The 24,106-nt window shown below is 46.5% G+C and overlaps 1 protein-coding gene and 1 long non-coding RNA gene across 4 annotated transcripts in view; one reads left to right on the forward strand and one right to left on the reverse strand.

Moving 5' to 3' along the window:
- MEGF11 (multiple EGF like domains 11) overlaps positions 1 to 18,000 on the forward strand; it is a 286,338-nt gene extending 268,338 nt beyond the window's left edge. Inside the window, exons 17-27 of one of the 2 annotated variants that reach the window (XM_032593616.1) lie at positions 269 to 397; positions 898 to 1,026; positions 1,597 to 1,725; positions 3,239 to 3,475; positions 5,059 to 5,177; positions 7,058 to 7,124; positions 7,399 to 7,505; positions 7,742 to 7,829; positions 10,230 to 10,286; positions 16,974 to 17,180; positions 17,840 to 18,000. In XM_032593616.1, coding sequence (XP_032449507.1) covers positions 269 to 397; positions 898 to 1,026; positions 1,597 to 1,725; positions 3,239 to 3,475; positions 5,059 to 5,177; positions 7,058 to 7,124; positions 7,399 to 7,505; positions 7,742 to 7,829; positions 10,230 to 10,286; positions 16,974 to 17,180; positions 17,840 to 18,000 — 1,430 coding nt within the window. Of the gene's footprint in view, positions 1 to 268; positions 398 to 897; positions 1,027 to 1,596; positions 1,726 to 3,238; positions 3,476 to 5,058; positions 5,178 to 7,057; positions 7,125 to 7,398; positions 7,506 to 7,727; positions 7,830 to 10,229; positions 10,287 to 11,157; positions 11,215 to 16,973; positions 17,181 to 17,839 lie in introns of those variants that run through there. The other variant, XM_030317888.1, reaches the window with a different exon arrangement.
- On the reverse strand, positions 2,994 to 23,793 carry LOC115515783. Of its 2 annotated transcripts, none has more exons than XR_003969408.2 (2): positions 13,188 to 23,793; positions 2,994 to 3,666 (listed from the first exon to the last, which is right to left on the reverse strand). It is a non-coding gene; the product is annotated as an uncharacterized LOC115515783 (long non-coding RNA). The 2 variants fall into 2 exon arrangements; XR_003969407.2 differs by having other exon boundaries at positions 2,994 to 3,669.
- Positions 23,794 to 24,106: the final 313 nt, after the last annotated feature.

Raw genomic sequence — 24,106 nt, forward strand, 5'->3', positions numbered from 1 at the left:
TTAGTTCACACACCCCCACATGCTCCAAATCACAGCTGGTCCCCCGGGAAGGGAAGTTCAGGAGCCCTCAGAGCTGGGCAAGTGGGCAGAGGATCCTGGGTGAGTGGGTCAGGAGGTGAGTGGAGGAATTCTGGGAACAGTGTGTCAGGAAAGCCAGGAAATTCCACCCGGGTGTATCCTGGCATCTTGGCTGACGTGCAGTCCCCCTTCCTCTCCCTCCGATTCTGTCTGCCTCTGTCTCACCCTCTGTGTCCCACCCATCCCCCAGCTTGCCCACCAGGGTTCTGGGGCCCCGCCTGCTTCCACACGTGTAGCTGCCACAACGGGGGACGCTGTAGCGCCGAGGATGGGGCCTGCCACTGCACCCCTGGCTGGACTGGACTCTTCTGCACTCAGCGTAAGTCCTGCCTCCTGGCCTCCCAGCTATTGGGGATCCCGTGCTGCGGCCTGCTGGCTGCCTTGAGCATCGTCCAGGCCTGTGGAGGGAGGGAGGAGGGAGGCCCCTGGGGCCGGAGCTGCCCCCTACCCCACCCCAGGATTGGGAAGCCTGGATGGATTCAGGGGGTTGATGAGCCCCAAGTCCTGGAAAGTCAGGGTTGTAAGGTACCCAGGCAATCACCAAGACCCGACCCTCTGGACAGTAGGGCCCAGAGAGGGAGGAACAGTCCGTGGCTACACAGCAAGGAGACCCTAGCCTGGTCTCTGGTTCCAGCACACCTTTGTCTAAAGAACTCCTCACTCTCACCCCTACCCCTTCATGAAGCCTGGAGTCCAGAGTGTAGTGACAGCTGAGGTGCAGGGTCTCACAGGTCCCCACCCTGTGCTCAGAGAGAGGCAGCAGATGACAGCTTTGGTCCCAGCTGCATCTCCGTAGTTGTCCCCACCCTGTTTCTCCAGGCTGCCCCGCAGCGTTTTACGGGAAGGACTGTGGGCGTGTGTGCCAGTGTCAGAATGGCGCCAGCTGTGACCACATCAGCGGCAAGTGCACCTGCCGCACGGGCTTCACCGGGCGACACTGCGAGCAGAGTAAGCCGTCCCAACCCCTGACCCTGAGTGTTGGTGCCAGGCATCAGCCTCTTGCAGGGGAAGCCCCCCTGCCACCGCCCCTCAAAGTCCACTCATTCAGGGCTCTGCACCTCGTGTTCCCTGGATTTTTGGGGCAACTCCCAAGAAAAAAGGCTGAAGGTCATGCCTACATCGATGTGCCTGTAGAGCTTCTTCCTCCAGTTGCTGGGGGAGGAATGGAAGATGCTAAGGGCAGATCACAGAGGCCTGAGGGGGGACTGAGGGAATACAGGGAGACCGTCGTTTAATTCTTTGAAGCCTCCAGGGCACCCAGCTCAGGGCCTGGCCTGTGAAACATGCTGCATAAATGTGTCAGGTGAGGAGGAAGTAGGAGTGGGTGTCCCCCAACACTCAGGGCTAAGGTGCTCTGTCCACTGCTAAGGTGCTCCCACGGTCCAACCACAGTGGGAGATACAGGGAAATAGGTTTCACTCTGAGTTGGAACTGGCTAATCATAGCTGGCTACATATAGGATGGGAAGAGCGAGCGAGGATGTGTCTATCCGTCCCATTTCTTCTTCGTGCTACACAGGATGTGCCCCAGGAACCTTTGGCTATGGGTGTCAGCAGCTATGTGAGTGCATGAACAACGCCACCTGTGACCACGTCACCGGCACCTGTTATTGCAGCTCTGGATTCAAAGGAATACGGTGTGACCAAGGTAACAGGTGGCAGAGTCCCTAGGCAGGGGGCTCTGGAAGGGCCCCATGGAGACAGGATCTAAGGAGAGTCCAATGGAACAACTGGATTTTAGAAGGACAGTTTGTGACTTCCGTTTGTGCACTTTTGGAAGGAGAGCAGGAGTGGGGTGGGTTGCAGAGGAGGAGGCAGAGGCTCCAGGTACCAGGTACTGGAGGCAGATGGAGCAGGAACCTCTCAGTCATGGCTTCCCCGTGCTCATCCTTGGCCAGTTTGCTATGAGCCATACAAGGGTAAGTGCGAGCTAGTCCTCTGGAAAGGCCACCAGACAATCGAAGATAATGCCAAATTCTGGTTCTGCCATGACCGGCTAGGTATGCTGGACAGGTCATTTTATTTTACCGGGCTTATTTTTCCACATGCAAAGTAGGAAGGGTAGATTAATCTGTCTTCCAACACAACACGAGGTTCTGTTGAGGGCCAAGGAGTCCAAAGGCGCTCAACCTTGGCTCCAGCTCTATAGTCAGAGGACACCCCATAGTAATTATGAGGACCAGGTTGAGATGATAGTAGAGAACTCAGCACAGTGCCTGGCACATAAGCAAGCACTCAATAAATGATTTTGTATACATAAAAACCCCTCGTGAATTGGTGCAAATAAGGGATTACACTGTTGTTTGAGATGGGGAATGATAATGGGCTCTCAGTTATCCACCTAACAGGAAGGGGCCCAAAAGACATTTCTATTGCATTCTGATGATCACAGAGAATGATAATGCAGCACATTTCCCCGAGGATGTTGACTAGCTCCGTTCACCCAGTTGCTGATAGCCAAGGAAAGGTCTAGCCTCTGCTGGGCGGCAGGATGCCCCCACCATGGGCTTGGCAGCAGTGTGAAGAGTTAGCCCATTCATGTATCATCAAGAGGGATGCTGTGGGCAGTCATCGGGCACAATGGCACGCTTTCTTGCCAGTCTGTCCTATGGTGCTCACAGTTCCCTGGGGAGGGTGAGATTATTGTCCCCATGTTACAAATGAACAAACTGAGGACTCAGAGTCACAAAGCTGGTAAGCAGGGAGATGCACCGAGTGCCATTCTCCCGAACTCCGGAGAAACCGGACTTTACCAGTTACTGGTTACATGATCTTGGGCAAGTTATCTAACCTTACCGTGAGTCAGTTTCTTCATCTGTGAAAGGGAAATAATTAAATAGTCCTTACTCATATGGCTGCTGGGAAGATAAAATGAGTTAGTATCTGTAACCCATTTTTCGAAGAAAGTACTCAGTACACATTTGTTGTTATTTTATTTGCCATCCGTGATCACATTTGTTCTTGGTCGTGACCCTGGAAGTCCATCTGCTGTAGACAGTTGAAGAACACAGGCGCGGTGAGGGACAGGATCACACAGGGATTGAAGAATAGGGCCGAAGACCAGAACCCAGGTCTCCTAACATTAGAGGAGTCTAGGCCCTGGGCCAAGATCTGAAGAGCAAGAGGCCTCCCCCAGACTCGTGTCCTCCCTCCCTTCACAGCTGCCCTCATGATGGAGGAGCTGAATCCCTACACCAAGATCAGCCCGGCGCTGGGTGCAGAGCGGCACTCGGTGGGTGCTGTCACAGGCATCGTCCTCCTGTTGTTCCTCATTGTGGTGCTGTTGGGCCTGTTCGCCTGGCGCCGGCGGCGACAGAAAGAGAAAGGCCGTGACCTGGCTCCCCGTGTCTCCTACACACCTGCCATGAGGATGACCAGCACGGACTACTCACTCTCAGGTAAAGACTATGCCCCCAGCCTCACCTCTCCTGCCCCTCCCCACACATACACACACACACCCCAGAGTCACATGGTATCCTTGGGGACACCCAGGTTGATTGTTGGAGGTGGGTGGTCGTGCTTGCAGGATCTCCTGAAGGCGATGGATGGTCAGATGCTCCTGGAGACAATGAGTGTGGGGAGCAGGAACCTACTTAGGAAAAGTAGATGGGGTTTTATGGGAATGTCACTTCCTGGGTGCCCAGCTTGAAGCAGCTATGATTAGGAACCTCCTTCCATTTCCCCAGAGCTTCCCATCTTTCTCACCAGGCTTTGGCCACAGGAACACCCATACTAAACAGAAACTTTCCTAAACTCTCCAAGGGAACCCCTCTCCAGCCCAGTGCCTGAGCCGCCTCAAGAAACTGGCCTGGGGCTGTGTCCGAGCCCTGTTCCATTTTTGCTTCCTTGGTGAAGGCCTCAGAGCAACCCTCCCTCCCAGTTCCCAGAGTTAGGAGCGCCCTGTTAATCCAGTGGAAGGGGATGGTGCCTGGCTCAGGGTAGGGGGAGAGTCTGAAAATTTGGGCAATGGCCCAGTAGGTCCACAAATGTGGTAGTATCCCCAGCGGGTATTCTATCTAGAGTCTGAATGGGGTGGAGGTGGGGCTATTGGGCCAGATCCTTCCCATCTCCTGAACCCTGGACTGCTGCCTTAAAATGAGGCTTTTGGCTTCCTATTTACTTAAAGAGTTGAGGTCAAAATGCTTTGACATTGCCCACAGCCCTGGGCCACAGGAGGCGGGGCCTGTCTAGGTAAACACAAGGATGACTGCTCCCTCCAGCTGGCTCCCAGCTTATGGCTGACCTGCAGCCGCTTGCATCTCGGATTTAGAAAACCAAGATCACCTCAGCCCTTTCCTGCTAAGGGCTGCCTACCACATGCCCACTCGATGCTAGGTGCTGCAGGGTAGACAGGGGTGGCCCAGGTGCAGACCCTGCCTTCAGGGAGCTCCTGGCCTGCACGCCTCCCTGAGTTTCAGCCAAAGCAAATATCCCCTGATGAAATCCCAAGCCCACAGCGATGATTTGGGGATTTCCTTCTATGACTATAATGAGTAAGTTTGGCTGGTTTTCCCACACCACTCCACTGGAATTCCCCAACACCGTGGAGGGGTGCTGGAATCCACAAGCGGGCAGGGCTGGGGCTAAGAAGAGAGGGGTTCTCTTTATGGCCTCACTCCTGGGATGTAACACTGGAGGGAGGCGGGGGGGGGGGGGCGGTCAGCACAGCGCTATGTAGCAACTGAGGGACATATGAAGCTGTGCGAGCCAGCACTCCTCATCCATGCTCTAGCTGCTGGGGCCACCCTCCACACTGGCGAGCCTGACCTGCATCCTACAGGGAGGGACACCATGAAGGAAGAGGCAAATGAGGCCCTACAGATTTCTGTGGGGGGAGTGGATGCCAGAAAGCTTGGGGGATGGGGGACTTAGCAGTCTCTCTTTGCAGAGCACTCTCAAAGCTGCCCAGCCCAAGTGTTATTGGGGTGTTCTGACGCCAAGGGCAGGAGTATGATGGTATGGCACCTTGTTCTCTTCCCAGATTTGTCTCAAAGTAGCAGCCATGCCCAGTGCTTTTCCAATTCCAGCTACCACGCACTGGCGTGCGGGGGGCCTGCCACCAGCCAGGCCAGCACTCTGGACAGGAACAGCCCCACCAAGGTACCGGGCCCCTGACTCCCCAGACCCCACCCACTATCCTCCCAATGAGCCCTTGCCTCTGTCCAAGGAAGGAACTGCACCCCACCTGGAGGGTCCATGTGGAACCAACTGCCAGTACATTAAACACAGCCCTGTGATCCATGGGACATGTAAACACTCTGTGAAGCATAGGACAGGAAGCCAGCAGGTTACACAGAACCAAGTGCCACGTAACCAGCAGACATCACATGAAACCAACCTACAGCAGCAATCGGATATGTACCCGCACACCTGTGTGTAATGAACAGGTACCAACCCATGTGATCACCATGTAATCACATGTAGCCTCCTTGTCACTTTTGCCATGTAAGACATGTAATCAAAACACTACATGCTACCCCACCTACCACCGATCACTACAGTCCATTTCCGACACTATGCATGCAACCAGCACCTTAGAGAGTAATCACTATTACTCAGGTACCCCTCACGTCCTAATATCTGGCATACACATTACAACTACCTACCCACAACCATTTGTTTTGCAATCAGAACCAACACAAGGGACATGAAACCCAAACATCAGCCATAGCCAGTGTTCCCACTGACAGTGAGACCCACAGGCGTTCAAGGGCAGGTGTGCACCACCCTCGACAGGGCCCTCCCATCACAGCTCCCAGCATAACCCTGGCTAATGGCAAGACCTCCTCTTACAATCACAGGGCCTTGGGTAAGGATGTCTCAGCACCCATGTGTAGGGAGTCCCCCTGGTGTGCCAGACCCATACTGGGCAGAGCGGGAGGTTCAGAAATGAAAAGGCTCATGCTGCACTCCTCCTGACACCCACCTAAGCATGTGCATGCGTGTGCACACACAACTACACATGTATACATACAGTAGGACCATTAGGAGGGCAATCCCAGGCCTCCTGGCTTCCTGCATCATCTTTCCTGTGTGAGGAACACAGACAGAAGCGGTTTTCATAGTCTAAGCCTCTGCCCTAGAGCTCTGGGAATCCTTTCTCCCAGTCTGGCCCACAGAAAATGTCCACCAGTCCTCAGACCTGGTAGAACACAGCTTGAACCCCTTTACAATAACACACAGTTCAACCCCAGCGGCAACCACTGTCAAGCCAGCACCAAGGCTACTTTCTTCCACAGGCTCTCAGCCTCAGTTTTCCTACGAAATGGGAGTGCTGTATGCAGGGTACCTTGAGGCCCATAAGCAAAGTCTGTAGCCATCAACCCCACGGCTTTGGCCCTTTCTTCCCCTCCTCAGCTCAGACTCTCATTCCCAGCTTCAGCTTTAGGCTTAACTGAGGAGCTGGAAGCTGAGGGCAAGGAATCTGGATTTTCTTAGTACAAGGTCCTTGATTAACTAGAGCCACATCAAGGCTACAGCAGATTAGAGGCAAAAATGATGCCAAAGCTGAGGCTTTCCCTTGCTCATACAAAAGGAAGACTCACACACGGCCAAGTGGCAGAGGTGACAGTGATGTTGCAATCTCAGCACCTCTCTTTGTACTGAAAATGGCCTCGTGTTGCAGCTAAGACACTGGAGAGCCTGTTCTACAGCTCAGCCCCACCTACCTGACCTGCTTCCCCTGTCAGAGCCAGCTAGGCTCCGCCCCGTTCTTGGCTCTGTGTTCACCCTGCCCTACTTTGTCCTAAGGGCCACAAACCCTACAATTTCAGCCAGACAGCTTAGAAGGGGGCAGGTTCCGCTCCCACTGGTCTCGGCCATGCCATGCTACATGTAGCTCCTCCTTTCCCTCAACGATCTAAGACATAGGTGGGTCAGGATCGTCACAGGGGTGGGTGCACAAGGCTGGGCAAAGTGAAGGCTGGGCAGGGGCACCTTGGGAGCAAAGGGATTAACTTGCTCTCCTACTCTCCAAACAGCTCAGTAACAAGTCCCTTGACAGAGAAACAGCAGGCTGGACCCCATACAGCTTTGTGAACGTGTTAGGTCAGTAGTGCTTTGAGTCTGGTCTCCTGCCATCATGTCCCACCTGTTCTCCTCCTTCCACATGGAAAGGGGCCCTGTCCTAACTCCAAGGGAGGTTAAATGAATCCTGAGCATGGGTTCCCCATGGAGAAGTGGTACAGGGAGGAAACCCAAGCCTTGGTTTCAGCTCTTATAAGCAAAGGAAGCCCAGGATGCCCTTTATATCAGGGGAGAGGGTGGCTATGACCCAGGGACCACAAAGGAGACAGCTAGAGCCTGGATGTGGGACTTCCAGATGCAGGCAAAAGATGCACTCACCATCTGAGAAAGGGACCCTTCCCTGAGCCAGGCCCTGCCAAAGTACTTCTTTTCAAGGACTGCTTCCTCTGCCCTGATGTCCTGGTAGGCACCAATTCCTGTAGGGAGGGGTGGGGGTGAGGGAGCAAAGGTCGATGGCCTCAACTCTAGCAGATCCCCCTGGCCCTAGCCCCTTTGGCTACTACCCATAGGGGCCCTAATTCCTTCTAACCTGCCCCACCCTGACCCTCACCCCCTCCATACTCCCCACCCTGCCATACCAGGGCCCTGGGAATAATGGCTCCTCCCTGTCATTCCTCTCACTAGACTCCCATTTCCAGATCAGTGCCCTGGAGGCCAGGTACCCGCCCGAGGACTTCTACATTGAACTTAGACACCTCAGCCGCCCCGCTGAGCCACACTCACCAGGTTAGACCCCCTACCCTACCCCGCATTCCTGCCCCAGACTTACCGGCCATGGTCCCAGATCTTTCCCTGTTGGGCCCTCTTCCCAACATGGTTAGTCTACAAACCCAAAACCCTATCTAAAGGAAGCCTGCCTGGATCCATCCCCCATCACCCCTTCTGTTCCCATCATGGTCACTGGATATAGACAAACTGTGGTATTAGGTAAAGGGGACACATCATAATTATACTCCCTATAGACCACAGATTACAATCCCACACCATTGAGAACTTGAGGATGGAGCACCTCTGGGGTTCTCTGGGCCCTGTGGGTGTGGATGACAGAGAGTTGGCTCTCTGGTCTAAAAGCCCACTGTCCTACAGAGAGACTCCAGACCCACCAGTGGCTCAGGCCAAGCTCTCCGAGATCATAGGGTAGGGTTGTCGAGCAGGGATCTGGAGAGGTTGGGCAAGGAGGTGTCAACCGACATCCTCTCTGCTCTGTATTAGACTCAAAGCTGGTGGCTGGGGCAAGATGAAAAAAGGAGACTGGCAAAGTCAGTCCTGCTATGGGAGAATGTGGGTAGGAGTTACAGAAGTAGGTGCCCTAGGAGTAAGCACAATGAATCAGCAGAGAATGTAGCCTCCCTGCAAAGTGGCCCCTCAAGGGCAGGGCCTTAGCATACTGGACAGCCCTCAGGCTCTAGCTGGTTTCTAGAGCTCAAGGAAATGAAGCTCCACCAACCCCTGCAGGTCCCTGGGTGCAGTAGCACTAAGAAGAGAAAAGGTTCTGAATTCATCTGCCTGTTGAGCAGTCGTGGGCTGCAAAGACTCAGAGTCTATACCTAGGAGGCTGTGCTCTTGGCTGTGGGCCCCCTCGGCCGTGTCTGGTTTCTCAGCAACCCCACCAAATATAATCCTCCTGCTCCCCACCCCCACCACCCTGCATCTCTTTCCACAGGGAGCATCCTCTGGGCTCAGCCCACATTTCTCCCCGCATTATAGATCTCGCTCTTCAACCAGTGCAGCCAGAGCCACCACATGCTATCATTTTTTGGCTTACGCTAAGGCAGGCTGGTGGCCAATGGGAGAAAATAGTTAGGGAGATCTAGGTCCTGGTTTTTGTGTTTGGTAAGTGACTGTCCCTCTGTGGGCCTCTGCTTCCTGCTCTAGAAAAGGGAAAAGTTAACAGCCTAGCCTAGCCTCCCTCCCTCTCAGAGGGTGAAGGAAGCCCTTGTCTGGTATAAAGAGCTGAACTGAGGCCAGGGATACAGATTCTGAGTCATGTTTCTGAAGGACACAGGTACCTGCAGGCCCTTTAGAAGAACAGCAACCTAGGGGGAAACCTGGACTGGTTCTGCCCTATCACTCAGTAATGTGTGGAAGGCAGGCAGGTAAGAATAGATTCCTACAAATTCAACTTAGGAACTCTGTGGAGGAGTTATGGTATAGGGATGTATCCAAATAGTAGTGGGTTGGTCTTCAGTGTCTGAAACAGGGAAGAGTCAAAATTGTATTTGAGTCATTATGTGCTGCATGCCTTTTTGCCTGGTATTGTATCCTCAGTTAAGCGCTGAAAAATAATGACTCAGTTAAAAGCTGAAAATAATTACCAGAGTCATTACAGTCTCAACCTAAAAATGCCAGACAGCTTCTTCTCTGGTATCACCAGCAGCAAAGAAGCTGAGTTTGGTCCCTGAAGTTTTATGTCCTGAATCTGGCTATGGCTAAGGACCATGCATTGCAGGAGCTGGATAAATTGTGACAGCCAAAAGGGAAAAAATCTTTCAGACTGAAAACAGTGGTAATACTTGTCAAAGGCACCTCTGTTTTGTGCAAATGGTCCACCCCCAAAAATGGGTAACTAAGAGAGACTATGAATAGAAATGACCGTACATCCTGGAAAGATAACTAATCAAGAATCTCAGCCACCAGTCCACCTCCCTCCCCGGCTCCCCTCAGTTGAGCATCAGATCCAGGAGAGGAGGCAGGACCAGAGCTGAGAGGTAAGAAACAGTCTTCAACCCCATTCCAAAATCCAACAGAACTGGGATTTGGAATGTCATACACCCCTTCCCCAAGCTAGGAACTGGTACTGATTCATTCCTTATCCTGTAAGTCTGGAGCTTGGAACTTCACCTACAGTGACTGCGGGTGTCATGAGAACTGCCTCTGAGGACCGCACAGTGCTGCATATGCCAGGGGGCGCTGTAGCTCACCGCTAATACTTCTGATCCCTGTAAGAATTCCTGCCTGGTCAAAATGATTTAGAGTAGATTAAACCCAGAATAATTCTCTAGCACTTTAGCTAATTTTATGGGTAGGGGAGGAAAAAAAGGCAAGAAAAAAATAAAGCAAAAATGTATGCAGTCCAAGTAAACCTCACTCACCCCATTTTTCTTTCTTTACACTATTTTAATGCAGGTGCTTGTGGAATGGACAGACGTCAGAACACATACATTATGGACAAAGGCTTCAAAGGTAGAGTATCCAATCCTGACGTCCCATTAGAAAGGGCTTAGCAAGATAAAGAGTGCAGATCTGACATGACCAGGAATTCTACCAGAGACACTGCGCACATCTCTTCCGCTCATTCCCCAAAAAAGTAAAAAGACCACAGGACCTGGGGCTGCTGGGTAGCTCTGCTCAGGAGGAGCAATCATAATAATAATGAATTTATATTTCGATTTAAGTTGCACCTGCTTAGCAAGCGCTCGTGGGTTTTTTATAGATGCCAACTAAATGTCTTCGGAAATGTAGAATGTCATTATCCAACCAATTAGTATGAGTTAAATTGATTATAAAATCTGAAATAAAGTCAATCTACCCGCCCCAGAGGCCTCCTGTCGTTGTGCTGGTGAGGAAAGCCACCCTGCACCTGCTGGCTTTCTGGAGCACAAGGAATGAAAATAATACCTAGTGTTAATACCGTATGGTACTCCACCCTTGACATCTGTGCCTCTGAAAGCAGGGAAAGTCAGGACTAATCCTTAGCACATGGGAAATTCGAGGTGGATCATCCTTCTAGGACATCTGTGGGTGAAGCCAAAGATAAAGGTCAGGTCCTGCCCTGGGCTTAGGCCCTACATTTAAGTAACAGAATGTGTGAAATAGAAACTGTGTCACTTATTACTCTGTCAAATATTAATGGTGACCTTAGACTGGGAGCTCTCCAAGGCCTTGTTTCCTCATCTGCAAAGTCAGGATACTTATACCTGTCCTATTGTCCAATAAGGTTATCATGAGTAGCCAATAAAAAAAAAAAAAAAAAAAAAACACATTATGGGAAGTGTTTTTTGCATATTGTAGAGGGTTGTACTAATGTAATAGGGCTGTCCTTTTGTCTCTTGAGGTCTATTTAGGAGTCTCAACCACACTGAGAGAGATGGCTGACAGCAAAGATTCCAATGGATATATCCTAGATCTAGCTGTGCACCAGAATCACCTGGAAAGCTTGTTAAACAAACAGTTGTCCACACCCCATCTTCCCAAGACTCTGAAGCAGATCTAGAGTGGAGCCCTGGAATCCGCATTTGTAATGAGTACTTCAGGATATTCTTATGCAGCACATCACCCAACTAACACTTAAGAACCACTGATCTAGATTGACCCAGATTCCTCAATTACTGGTTCTGGTCTTTCAGAGTGAGCCTTAGTTATACCTGAGACACAACTATTTCCTAAATAAGAAGAGCTAGTCATCTATAATCTATAGCCCTTGGTTATTAGAAGTGGGGTGAGCTAGGGGTAGGCGATACTAAAGCAGGGAGGGCAAGTCTCCAAGAACACGTTAGGATGTGCACACCACAAGAGAACAATCTGAGGACAGAGGTCAACCCCTAGGCTCCTGGCCAGCCAAAGGACACTACTCCCCTAGGAGCATCAATTCTGGCCATTTTCTGCATATTAACTTAAACCATCCAAATGGAGGCAAGTACCATTACAGTAGTGAGGCTACAAACAGAAAAGAAAGCTCTACTGTTTTATCACTGTGAGTTTCTTTCTCAAAGATCTGGACAGCAAAGCTCTCTTTAGAGACTTCCCAGTTCTCAAAATATGCATGACTCAGGCATGAATAAGCTCACACAGGCCCAAACACCTCAATAAAATGAGCACCCAACTTTCCTATGCACTTTGTTTTATGATTAGGGTAACTGCTTTCAGACTCGCAACCATAAATGTCAAACAAAGCTAAGGAGGGCAGGGTCTCTGCCTCAGCGTCATTCATTCCTCATTTGTGGGATCATGTATCTGAGCCTATAAGTGCAAGGAAGGCCAGATTTTGTTTTACCACTCTGGCTATAAACATCCTTTAAATTCGAGAAAAGAAGGCTGTCTAGGTAAATATGCCACCAGATGTTAGGAACCAACACATCAGAACAAGAGATTTCAAAAAGAGGAAAATGAAATGTCACAGTTTGGAACTTTACAGAACTATTTGCCAAAGTTATGGAATAAACCCCACTAACTGGCTGAACTCCCAATAAACATTTAATAAGCTAGTCTGTACCAGGAATGATTACTTTCTAAAACTATTGGGCCAAACCAAATGAGAACCCTAAGTAAGAGTCTGAGTGTTCTCTGAACTCAGTGGGAAAGAGCCTGGCCTGTAAGTTTTGGATTCTGTTCCTAGTTCTTACTGTGTGGCACTGACTAGGTCACACTGTTACTTCCTGAGTGTTGGTTTCTACCTCTGTTCCAAGGATGAGGTTGTAACTAGCCCCATCTCTAAGGCCCCCTCTAGGACCTTAATCCTTGTTACTTACTGAAGACCTCCACTCACTGTCATCCTGGAGTTGCACACCACCACACACATTGCTGCACTAACCCCATTTTACCCCTAAACACCTGTCCATCTCTCCCCATTCTCCCCCTCAACACAATGATATTGTAACAAACTGCCTTGTGTTCAATTCCTTATCCGTCAGGCATTTAAAGGTGCTACAGAAGAAATCCTCCCCAGTACGCTCCATCACTTTTATCCTGAAATCCTGAATCCCACTGTTGCAGCCTCAGGGAAACTACCTGTATGCTCCTTACTAATCCAACTTCCACGTCTCTCCTTGCAGTTACCTTGGGCGGCAAGATTAGTTAGGAGTCCAGTGACCTCCTGAAAACTTTTTTCAGTCAGTGTGATTCTCCTTCTGACCCTGAAATCTCCCTTTTCCTCTCCCCATATCCTGGTCTCTCAATGAAGAAAAGAATGCCAACTTAGGGCCCAGGAAGAAAAAAAGCAGTGTGACTAAATAATAATAATAAGCTGAGAAGAAACAGATGTTCAGTGTCTGGGTTTTCTAAGAGATACTGGCTTTACCTAGATGTTAGTGTGAACCTAAAAGCCTTCTAGGTTCCCACCCACAGTTCAGATCAGATCCTACTTACAGGATGGCCTCGGAAAGTCATTTCCCCTCTCTGGATTTGCTGCTTCCTTTATAAAATGAAGAGGTATAGGCTCATTTCCAAGGCCCTGAGAAAAAATGCTAAGGCATTATAAAGCTAAGTCTTTGGTCCAGATGCTAGTTACGGGCCGCTGAGGAGTGACTCTCCAAAGCTTAGGTGGCTTTGGTTGAGGCTTCCCCTTTCCTTGCAAAATGCCCTGAAGTGCAGGGACTGGCTAGTGTAGGGTGGGGCTGTAAAAGGATGGGGAAGTGCCTGAGAGAGGTTACTCTTCCCCTTACCCCACCCTCCCTGAGGGCAGGCAGGTAGATGACTCAGCTGGAGAAAAGAATAGCTTTCTAAAGTGTAAGTTTTTCAGCTAGCCTGGCCCTTTCCTCCCTCCAGTTCCCCAAAATAGAATCCAGATGATTTTATTATCCAACACCCTCTCTCACCCACCTCAACACATACATGCTTCTCCATCCTTTCTTTCACTCTGGGCCCTTTATGAGATACAGCTTCTCCTTAAAACGAATCCCCTCCCCGAACCCCAACTTGTCTTTCATCCACTTAGGTGCATCCCCTGCTGCACAGCAAACTATTTACAGTAGTCCCCCTTACCTGCAGTTTTGCTTTCCGTGGTTTCAGTTACCCGTAGTCAACAGTGATCCAGAAGCACATGATCAAGGCCAATCAATAGTGGCCTGTCACAATGCCTAGGTCATTCACCTCACCTCACCATCGCAAGAAGAAAGGTGAGTGCAGTACAGTGTTTTGACAGAAACCCCATTCACATAACATCTATTACATTATATTGTTATAATTGTTCTATTATTGTTAATCTCTTATTGTACCTGACTTATAAGTTAAACTCTATCATCGGTATGTATGCAAAGGAAAAAACAACAGTATATAAAGGGTTCAGTACCATCTGTGGTTTCATGCATCCACTGGGGGTCGTGGACAAGTATCCCTGTGGATTGGGGAAGGCAGGAGACTACTGCATACCTCCAAATTTGAAGGCAGCCTTGATTTTTCTGGTGGAAATGAGAAGAGGGGCACTACTGGCTGACTGTGGCTCTTTTCAGCTTTGCGCTACAGCTTCAAGACTCCCCCACTGCCACAAATAAATTGATCATGGGATATCCACCAAAAGCTTAGAGTTTGGCCTTTCTCTCCCAGCAGGGCTTGGCCCCCATCGATAGAAGGTATTCCTCGTTGAGGGTAAAACAAAGCTGTTGCAGCTACACTTTGCATTGGAAGATACAGAACAGCAGCACAAGTAACCAGATGGAAGGAGGAAAACACCATGACTAGATACCAGAGAAGATGAGTTGAGTCGTAACTTGACCACTTACGAGCATCAAGCAAACTTTATGAGCTTCGCTGTCCTCATTTCTGAAGTAGTAATCCTAGTCCTTCGTGTCCAGCCCTCTTCACAGATGTAACAAGTTTCAAATGACCTAAATGGAGTGAAGATACTAGCTATAAGGGCTACCTTTTCTATTGCTATTCCTTAAGTTTTAGAAAACATGCAACTAAGGCACCCACCAATCAAAGTAAAAGGATGTGTCTGGGTGAGAAGGTAGGGGTGGGGTGTTAGGACTTTTCACTCAGGAGACAGCCTTTCTTTAAGCAATTCTAGTCTCAGCTCGTTAGCAGCTCTGAGTCCTGAGTACTGCCTTACTCCTTGGCTACCAAGTTCAGAGACCAGAGTGGGACCGATGGACTATGCTGGGGTTCTTGGACATACTTCCAGCCCTTGTACTAAGAAACAAAGTAGTAAAAAGGAAGGAAGGGAAGGAAAGAGGGAAGAAAGGAAAGAAAAAAAGAAAACAACTCAGTAGAAGCAGCTTTATGTGGCTCTGGGCAGGTTGTGGCCCAGGACTCACAGGATCTGCATCCCCCTTTCTTCATGAGAGCCTCACCAACAGCTGGGCCTGCTCATTGTCTAGCAAGAATGTTTTCTCTTACTCCTCTCTTGGGTTCTATATGCTACAAAGAGGCCACAATCTGCAATGGGACCAAGGCCAACATCCTCTCTCTACCTGTGGGCCAGGGTGAGATGGAAAATGTTCTGAGCCTGGTTCTGGAGCATGCTCTACTACCGATGAGCAGTGTGACCCTGGGGAAGTCACTTCCTCACTCCAAGCTTCAGTTTCCTCATTAGCAATAAATAAGGGGAAGAGAGAAGAATTATTGTTCTAAGCTAGATCACAGGTGTTGTGAACACTTGAATGAATTAATGGGTGAATGTACTTTTGTACAAGATTAAGGAAATGTTACCCTCTGAAACAAACATCGGTAACCCTGTACTAGCAGAAAAGGAGATCCCCTCCCACCCAGTCACCTGTTACAGGAGAAAAGACTGCTAGTGGTAGCAAACATCTCAACTTGCATCCACATGGAGTGTTCTGCTCTCCTTGGACCTAAGGGAACAGCTAGTCACCCCATGAGTTACAATGATCAATTTTTTTTTTTTTTTTTTTTTTACATTTTCATTAATCTCACAAGCTGGAGGCAGAAAGCATGTGATGGTTCTAGTGGAAGACTGTCCAAGAATTTCACAATCTGCTACCACTTACAGAAATTTAAAGCTGAGAAATATAGAAATTTCACCATCTGCTACCACTTATAGAAATTTAGACCTCTGAAGACCACTCATGACTGACAAGTCATGCAACTCCATGCTTATTTCTAGACCCCCTGGCTGGCAGATCCTCACAGAATGAGGGCCTGAATTGCCAGATGAGAGAATCAACTGCTTTTTAAAGGCCATCAGAACAGTCTTGCCTCACTTGGGAAGATCTAGAAGCTGCACTGATAGTCTCAGGCTGAAGGAGGGGCTCCCCTTCCTTTTGTGACTCCCGGTCGCAAAGAAAACACTTTCTTCCTCCAGTGAGCCACAGTTACTTTGCCTCATATTTGGAAATCAGTTTGCATCCTTTTGTACGCTAACATACCCTGAAGTCTTGGGGATGATGCACTAGACAGGCAGCAGGAGAGGAAGCAGTTCTCCTGGTATCAGAAAAAGATACTGTCAAAATAGGTTTCAGTTAGCATTCACAAGAACTAAGGTAAGTGACCCCAGGGATACGCTGTGAGGCTTACTTGAAAACAGGAACTTTCCAAAGGCTAGCCTGAGACCCAGGTGCTTTTCACATCTCTGTTACACTTCAGTCAGCCCCACCTCTGATCACAACCTTCTCAAGAGCAGGGATGCCGCCAGCCAAAGTTTGCTGCCTAAAAGTTGCCCACACCTGTGCCAAAACACACACCTACTTCTTTTTGAATCTAAGCTTCTTAGTCATCAAAAAGAATTCAGAGGAAGAATGATATCACAGAACAAACAGGCCAAGAAGTCCCAAGGCATGCATTCAAGTTTTGGCACTGCTATTTATGAGCTTATGTGACATCAGCCAAGTCACTTCATCTCTCTGGGCCTTCATCCTATAAAATGTAAACTATCAACCATCTCTGAAGGATTTTGTAAAAAAGTAAATAATAGATGTGAAAGCGCATTACAGATACCATAAAATAATCCTGTTCTGGTGCTAGAACTGACAGCCAAAAGCAAAAATGTTCCTGTCCCTCCAAAAATGTAGGTTTCTTTAAGAAAAGAACTCTCCCTACCTAGGAAACCACTCCAACATATTTAAGAAGGAAATCTTGGGTTATCATAGGCTTTGACAGCTCTAGGATCCTGAAGGCACATAAACTGCAATCTGTTTCTGGTATTGAAATTAAGTCTTATGTCCTCTCACATCCTAAGAAATCTTTCTTGCCTTACAGATTACATGAAAGAATCCGTGTGCAGTTCTAGCACTTGTTCCTTGAATAGCAGCGAAAACCCTTACGCCACAATTAAGGACCCACCCATCCTCACCTGCAAGCTTCCAGAAAGCAGCTATGTAGAAATGAAGTCGCCTGTGCACAGAGGGTCTCCGTACACAGATATACCATCCTTGTCGACATCTAATAAAAATATATATGAAGTTGGTAGGTGTCTCAAATAAGTAACTTAGTGAAATCAGGGCAATAGTGCAGTATCCGTAGTCAAACAAGCCCTCTCCACTCACCTGGTCTTGAAAACACACCCTTCTTTTGTTGCTTTTTAAGGAATCCAAGGCGAACGGTCTTTCCCAGGACTACCCTCCTCTCTCACGCAGAAAATCAAATTCTCGTATTAACTGTGCTTTAAAAAAACACCAGGACTAGTATGAATCAGAAATGCTGGGGGTGGGGAGTCAGTGGGTACATACACACACGTACACACACACACACACACACACACTTCAACTGATTGCTGATACAAATCCCAGTTTAAAAAAGAAAACAATCAGAACAGACATTTGGCAAGTTTCTAAATCACCGTCTCCCACCTTCTTCGTTTCACCTATGTCTCTGGGCTTGTGGATGACACTCCTACCTCTAGGATATTCTAAACCTCTTGGTTTTGACCCAGAGCCTGGGATTCTAATAGTATACTCACTTAGGTTTTCCATTTCATGAGCCTCAGTCATAACCCTCATATATTTATCACAGATTTATAAATCCCTGGCTTCTCTCCCTATCAAGTTAAATAGAACTCTTTTCCCCCCAACAAGGCAACCAAAGCTAATCTGTTCTCTGAACTCATTTTTCACTATATTCCTTAGAGCCCACAATCAGTGTGGTCCAAGAAGGCCTCGGTCATAACTCCAGCTATATCCAGAATCCATACGACCTACCTAGGAACAGCCATATTCCTGGTCATTATGACCTCCTCCCAGTAAGACAAAGCCCTGCCAATGGGCCCTCCCAGGACAAGCAGTCTTAAGAGAGAAGCCTCTCTCTTGCAATGTGCTCTGCTGAATATTCTGACTCTCTGAAAGAAGACAATCCCTTGACTTGAAATAATGACACAGACTGACTTCAGCTGCGTGTTAGTTATTACTTTCACCTGGAACTAAAGAAGAGCTTCCAAGTGGGACTGGGGTCATTGTTCAAAAGGTCTGTTCACAAAGGCAAATCCTATCCACCCACCCACACCCAACCCAAAATGCCCAGGACTATATAGGATCTTTTAAAACATTTAAGATACAGCTACTGAACATCAGCTAAATATATATATTGACATACTTAATCATCTGAAAATGATGCTTAAGAAAACACGTAGCATAGGTTTCACAAACTTCCTAGGGGGAAGGGGAAACTGGGGAGGGGAATGGATTACTTTAAAGCACCTGAAATGTGTATGTACTTTTGGTTGCTGTTACCTTCCACCTGTTTTATTACCTAAATAATACACAAACACAAACTGCTAATATCACCGCTAAAGTACCTACACGTGTATGTCTGATCCACCCATCACAATGGCCAAGATTACAGCGTACAGTCTAATACTGACAACTTCAATTTTTTAAAAGTAAGACTTTAATAAATACAGATGAACTTTCCCTCTTCTGCCCTTCGTGGTAGTAGGAGGGGGAAAGTTTTCCAAAGCGCAGCAGCAGCCTCTTTCAGTCTACAACAATGATTTCTAGGCCAGCTTTACCAAATCTTGCTGATTCAAGGTTCAACAACATTGCCCAGTCCTGGCCTTGTCATGTCTCCTTACTCCATCCAATACCTGAGTCATTCCAGATGAACTAGAACTCTGAGATGATGCTTTAAGCAATCAGTCACAGACTGGTGTGAATTAAGCATCCCTAACAACGGCTGTTTGGCCTCCCATATTTATTTGGTTGGCATTCCTCGAGTCAGACGAGTACTTGCTTTCAAGCATTTCTTTGTAAATCTTGAGCTTGATATAGTATAGGACCTAAAAGTGTAGAGGAAATTGGACAAAAGTGGATACAGCAAGTTTAACAGTCTGCTTAAAGTACATTATGCTTCTTGATGGAAATGAAATGATCAAATAAAGACTGTAATCAGGTGCTGTAACATGATGTAAAACTTCACAGTAAACAGCATATAAGGGTATGAAGTGTTTCTACTGAAAACCACCACCTACTCAGAGGGCCAAAAACGTATCAAAACGAGCTCATGCTCCAGATCCCAGTATTTGGATGTGTCCATACCTCCCACTAGTAGTAAACACAGGTAGACAGGAGCTCAGGAGTCAAAATGGAGCCAATTCCCAAGCCCTAAAAAAGAGGACCGCCTCACAAGAATTCAAGACCATAAGGGCAAACCGAGGAAACTAAAGGCCACCCGTATACTACTCCATTCTGATAAGAGTCCAGCCAGTAAAAATTCCTTCCAAAGAGGTATACAGAAGAGGGACTCAACGGGTATAGAGCTGGCATATAGCTGCTACAGGAAGTGTAGTTCTGAGGCCCTTGATACAACCTGGAAGTCTGCCATGGAACCCATTAGTTTGGGCAATAACCAGCAAAAGCAAGAAAAGAAATAAATGAGTAAATCCCCCTCCCTCACTTCACACAAGGCTTAAGCAAATTTTATCGTTAGGGGAAAATATAGAATACTTACATGAATGCTGCATGTGTGCATGGGAGCAAGTGATCAGCAATAGCAAATTTCCTTTCCACTGAAGCCTTACAAAATAGAAATACTAGAAAATTCCTTTGTAGACCCAAGTAAATATGTCTCATACATACATAGGAAGAAATAGAGATAAGAGACTTACCTCAGTATGTCAGGGCAGCAAAGTGCTCAATTATCTTTGTAAAGCAAGGATCAAGAAGCATGGCGAAGTCAGATCAGCCAGGAGAAACTTCATCTGAATCCCAGGTTTTATCTTCTTCCCCTACCCTGCATGTACAGTAACTGCTGCCTGGCAAACTGCAAACCAGCAGCAACATTCAGGTTTCACCTCTTTTTTGCCAACTATCTCATGGGCAAAATTCGGCAAGAGGTAGTTAGCATGGTGGAATTGCTAAAGCGCTGGGTCAGGAGAGTTACTTGCCCTCTCTGGACTCCTTTCTTCCTTGTGTATTAAAAAGGAGAGAAGTAGAGAGTAAGGGAGCTCTCACAACCCCTCAGCTCTGGCATTCTATGATTTTTTAAAGAAATGTAATGCAATTAATATTAGGCAGCACAGAGAAGGGAAAGGCAGAGGGTGTGATTAATCTGTGTTGACAACAGCTGCCTTCACGTATCTAGGAGTTACTGGTAAGAGACATTTGAATCTTACAGAGCAACTGTTAGGAACTTCCGTCTAGCACTATCACACACAGGTTCGTGGTCAACCTATATATGAGCACTGTGCATTTTATTGGCAACTTGGAAAGATCTGTGTGATTATTTTACAGAAACTAGTTTTCACTCAAAGTGATGTGCATACAATTCAAACAAAGAAAACACTATTATTGTACAATAGCATAAGTGAAACTATGAAATGGCAATACTTTTTTAAATAACCCAGATTTGTAATATATTTGTTCACTGTGCAGAGGAATCGTACCTTGTACAAAATAAAATGAATTTCTCGAACTAATTTAACAAGAATGCCTACTGTTGTCTTGCACATTGAAAATGTATCTATAATCTACAACTTAGGTTTAAAAGGCAGAACGAAACTATATTTTGTGTGGTCACTTTAGGCAGCCAGAAAAGTGAAAATTATCCCAACAGATACTTGAAAATAAAGTGAACAAGCCCTATCATATTTATAATGAGAGTCCCTTCCTTTAAAGTAATGAAGAGGAGTAACATATTCTTATTTATGTCCAAAGATTGAAAAATCTCATACACGTCAAATATTCAAATAGAGAATTTCTCTGCTTTCACAAAGACTGAACTCAAAGGCCTGTGCTCAGCTCCAGAGGCACAAAGGTACTTCTATGGAATGGAATAAAAGCAAGTGAAAGGGCCACCTAATTTGCATAAGTGCAGTGAATAGCTTTCCACTAGAAGTTATCACCCAGTACATTACAGTGGGTGCATGTTTTAGGACCTTTTAAAACAACCTTGTGACCTAACTGGTAAAGAGGCAGCAGGATTAATTTTGTAGTAAAACACAGATGCTAAAAAAATAGCTTACTGAATGCTTTCAAAAGTATAAGTTTAAAATTCTTCCTTCATAGTTTCAAAGTTTGTACATAATCCTATTTAAGTCAAAGTAAAAGCTTTCAACTTATCAGTTCCCAAGGCTTACATGACACTCAGAAGTTATTCCCACTGAATAAAATGTTTAACCAAGAATAATACATTTTTGTTAGAGACTAAGACCATTCAGAAATGATCTTCCTAAGACAATTCTCAAGGGCTGGAGCTTGACTTCTCAGTGAAAGACAAAACATCAAGAGTTTTAAGGCTAACAAAGGTATTTACTGAGAACAGTAATATTAGATTATGACTTACAAGGCTCAGAATACTACCCAATACCATAAGTGATAACCAAAGAATGCAGGTTGTACACTCAACACAGAAGATTCAAGAATGATACATTCTATGAGCCATTCATTTAACTGGATGGAAGGCAGAAGAGGCCCATTTAATTAGTATGTGACAACAGGAGATAGAAAAATCTTTCTCAGAAGGGATGGATGGGTACATAGGGATTCATTATACTATAATTTATACTTTATATAAATGCTGTATTATAATCATACCAATCATAATTTTACACAACTTTTAATTAAAACATTTTTAGCCTGAATGGTAACTTTCAAACTACAGCTCCCAAGCGAAACTAGAATGAATCCTAGGATTAGCCCCCTCACTCTTTTAGATGTTCCTTCTTTATTGTTCTGACATAGAGTAGTAGAAGGGACAGATATTAGGAATATAAGTATGAACAAAGTACATTCCCACACTTATGAATCTTATGCTTTTGCAACTAGAAAAGGGCAGAGATAAATGGAGGGCCCTAGGGATTAGTAGGGTACCGATTATACATTTTCTTCCCTGATTTGCAGAACTAGAAAGCAGTGGTCCAATCCAAACCCACAGCAGATGGAAGCTCTAGTGTGTAGCAACAAGTTGTGAGATTTCCTCCTCATTCCAGCTTCTACCTCCCAAGCCATTGTCTAGCCCAGCAGATGGCCCTCCAGAGCCTTGGATAAGAGAAAGCACAGGGACCTGAGATATTACAAAGTACTGTTATTTAGGCACCCACTTAAATGTAAACCAAAACCAGTAACTGATGATCCTAACAGCTCCTCCAGAGTTGGTCTCCTATCAAAGACAGCCTGCAGAAATAGTCTTGCTTCTTGGGGCTTTCCAGATGTCCCATGTCAGGCATGACCTTCTCCTATCATATTCTTAGGGCCGTATGATGAAATGCTTTGGCATAGACTAAAACCATGGTCAGCAACTTAAAGATAAGACAAGGATCTGAGAAAATAGTATGCTGAGAATGGAAGTTGTCAAGGGAAATGGGTCTACAAGCAATACTTACTCATTTTATTGGGATGGGAGTAAGAGGCAAGTCCCACTGACTCAAAGACAGAAAAGGAATCCTATTGGCTGGCTACTGATTTTCACCACTACTCTGTACTGGTAATAGAGTAGTTAGCAGCAAATATGACGCCTGTGCTGGGACCTATCAATTCTATGCTTAATATTTGGACTATTAAACTAACAGCCAAATAATGCCATTCATGTTATGTGTATTTTGCCACAAAAACCTGTATCCTTGGACTTAATTATTGGTTTCTATTGGATAGCTAGTACTGTGGACTGCTCTACCTTCTTATAGATTCCTTCAAGAGATAATAGTAAAAAATTAAACACAAAATGTTTTTAGAAGTTCTCTCTCTCAGACATGAATATATTTGAAAAGGTATATATTAAAAGCCAGCAGAACTTTAATAGTAAAAGCCAATATAAGCAGTTCTCAATTTACAAGTGACATAGCAGCCCATCATGTACTCCCCACCTCCATGCCCCTTAGCACATATGGTACTCTGACACTTATGGTAGAAAACCACAGTCATTTTGCAAATGTTCTGAAAGTTTTCATCTCACTGAATGGGGTTAACATGGAAATAATGATAACATTTTAATCAACTTATTGTAAGACCAAAAACATTTGGCAAAGTGATTTTTTACTTATCTATTAAATTTACGTTCAAATATATAATACTTTGACTCTACCACCTGAAGAATTCATTCATAAAAAAACTGAACTGGAGCTGGGATAAACCCCAGGAATAATCTAACCTATTCCTCTCACTAATGGGAAGAAGGTGAGACTCAGAGATAAAAACTTAAAGAGCTGCGACTAGAATCCTAGTTTTTGTCCCTCAGTCCACTGCTCTAGTACACCTGCCACTTTTAGCATACTTTCTAATATATGCCCAATATCACATATATAAGTGTCCTTTCAGATGTTCCTTCTCTATCCTCCAATTCAATTTTCAGTGAAATTAACCCTTCAATTAAAATTATTTCTCAGCCTATGATCTCCTTTACAGAAGCTGTGATGATATTAGCATTTTATATTTCATTGTTACCCTCAGCCTCCTATAGCTTGAGGAAACACAACCATTCTTTAAAACATTAGCATGACAACTTCAGTTTATTTGGCATATCATCTAGGTGAGTGGAAAAGGTGGCCTGTCAAATCCCAGAAAGGGTGTGGCATCAGCACGGACCCAACAGGATAACAAAAATCAGCCGTCCTAATTTTTAGCACTAGCCTATTATGCTAACCCATTAAAGCATGTGGTGGAGGGGCGCCTGGGTGGCGCAGTCGGTTAAGCGTCCGACTTCAGCCAGGTCACGATCTCGCGGTCCGGGAGTTCGAGCCCCGCGTCGGGCTCTGGGCTGATGGCTCAGAGCCTGGAGCCTGTTTCCGATTCTGTGTCTCCCTCTCTCTCTGCCCCTCCCCCGTTCATGCTCTGTCTCTCTCTGTCCCCAAAATAAATAAACGTTGAAAAAAAAATTTAAAAAAAAAAAAAAAAAAAAAAGCATGTGGTGGAAGACGGTCCTTTCAGGGTCTTTGTTCATTTTTTTTTTTCCCCACACAAGTAATG

The sequence above is a fragment of the Lynx canadensis genome, chromosome B3 (genome assembly GCF_007474595.2).
Source record: "Lynx canadensis isolate LIC74 chromosome B3, mLynCan4.pri.v2, whole genome shotgun sequence".
NCBI lineage: Eukaryota > Metazoa > Chordata > Mammalia > Carnivora > Felidae > Lynx > Lynx canadensis.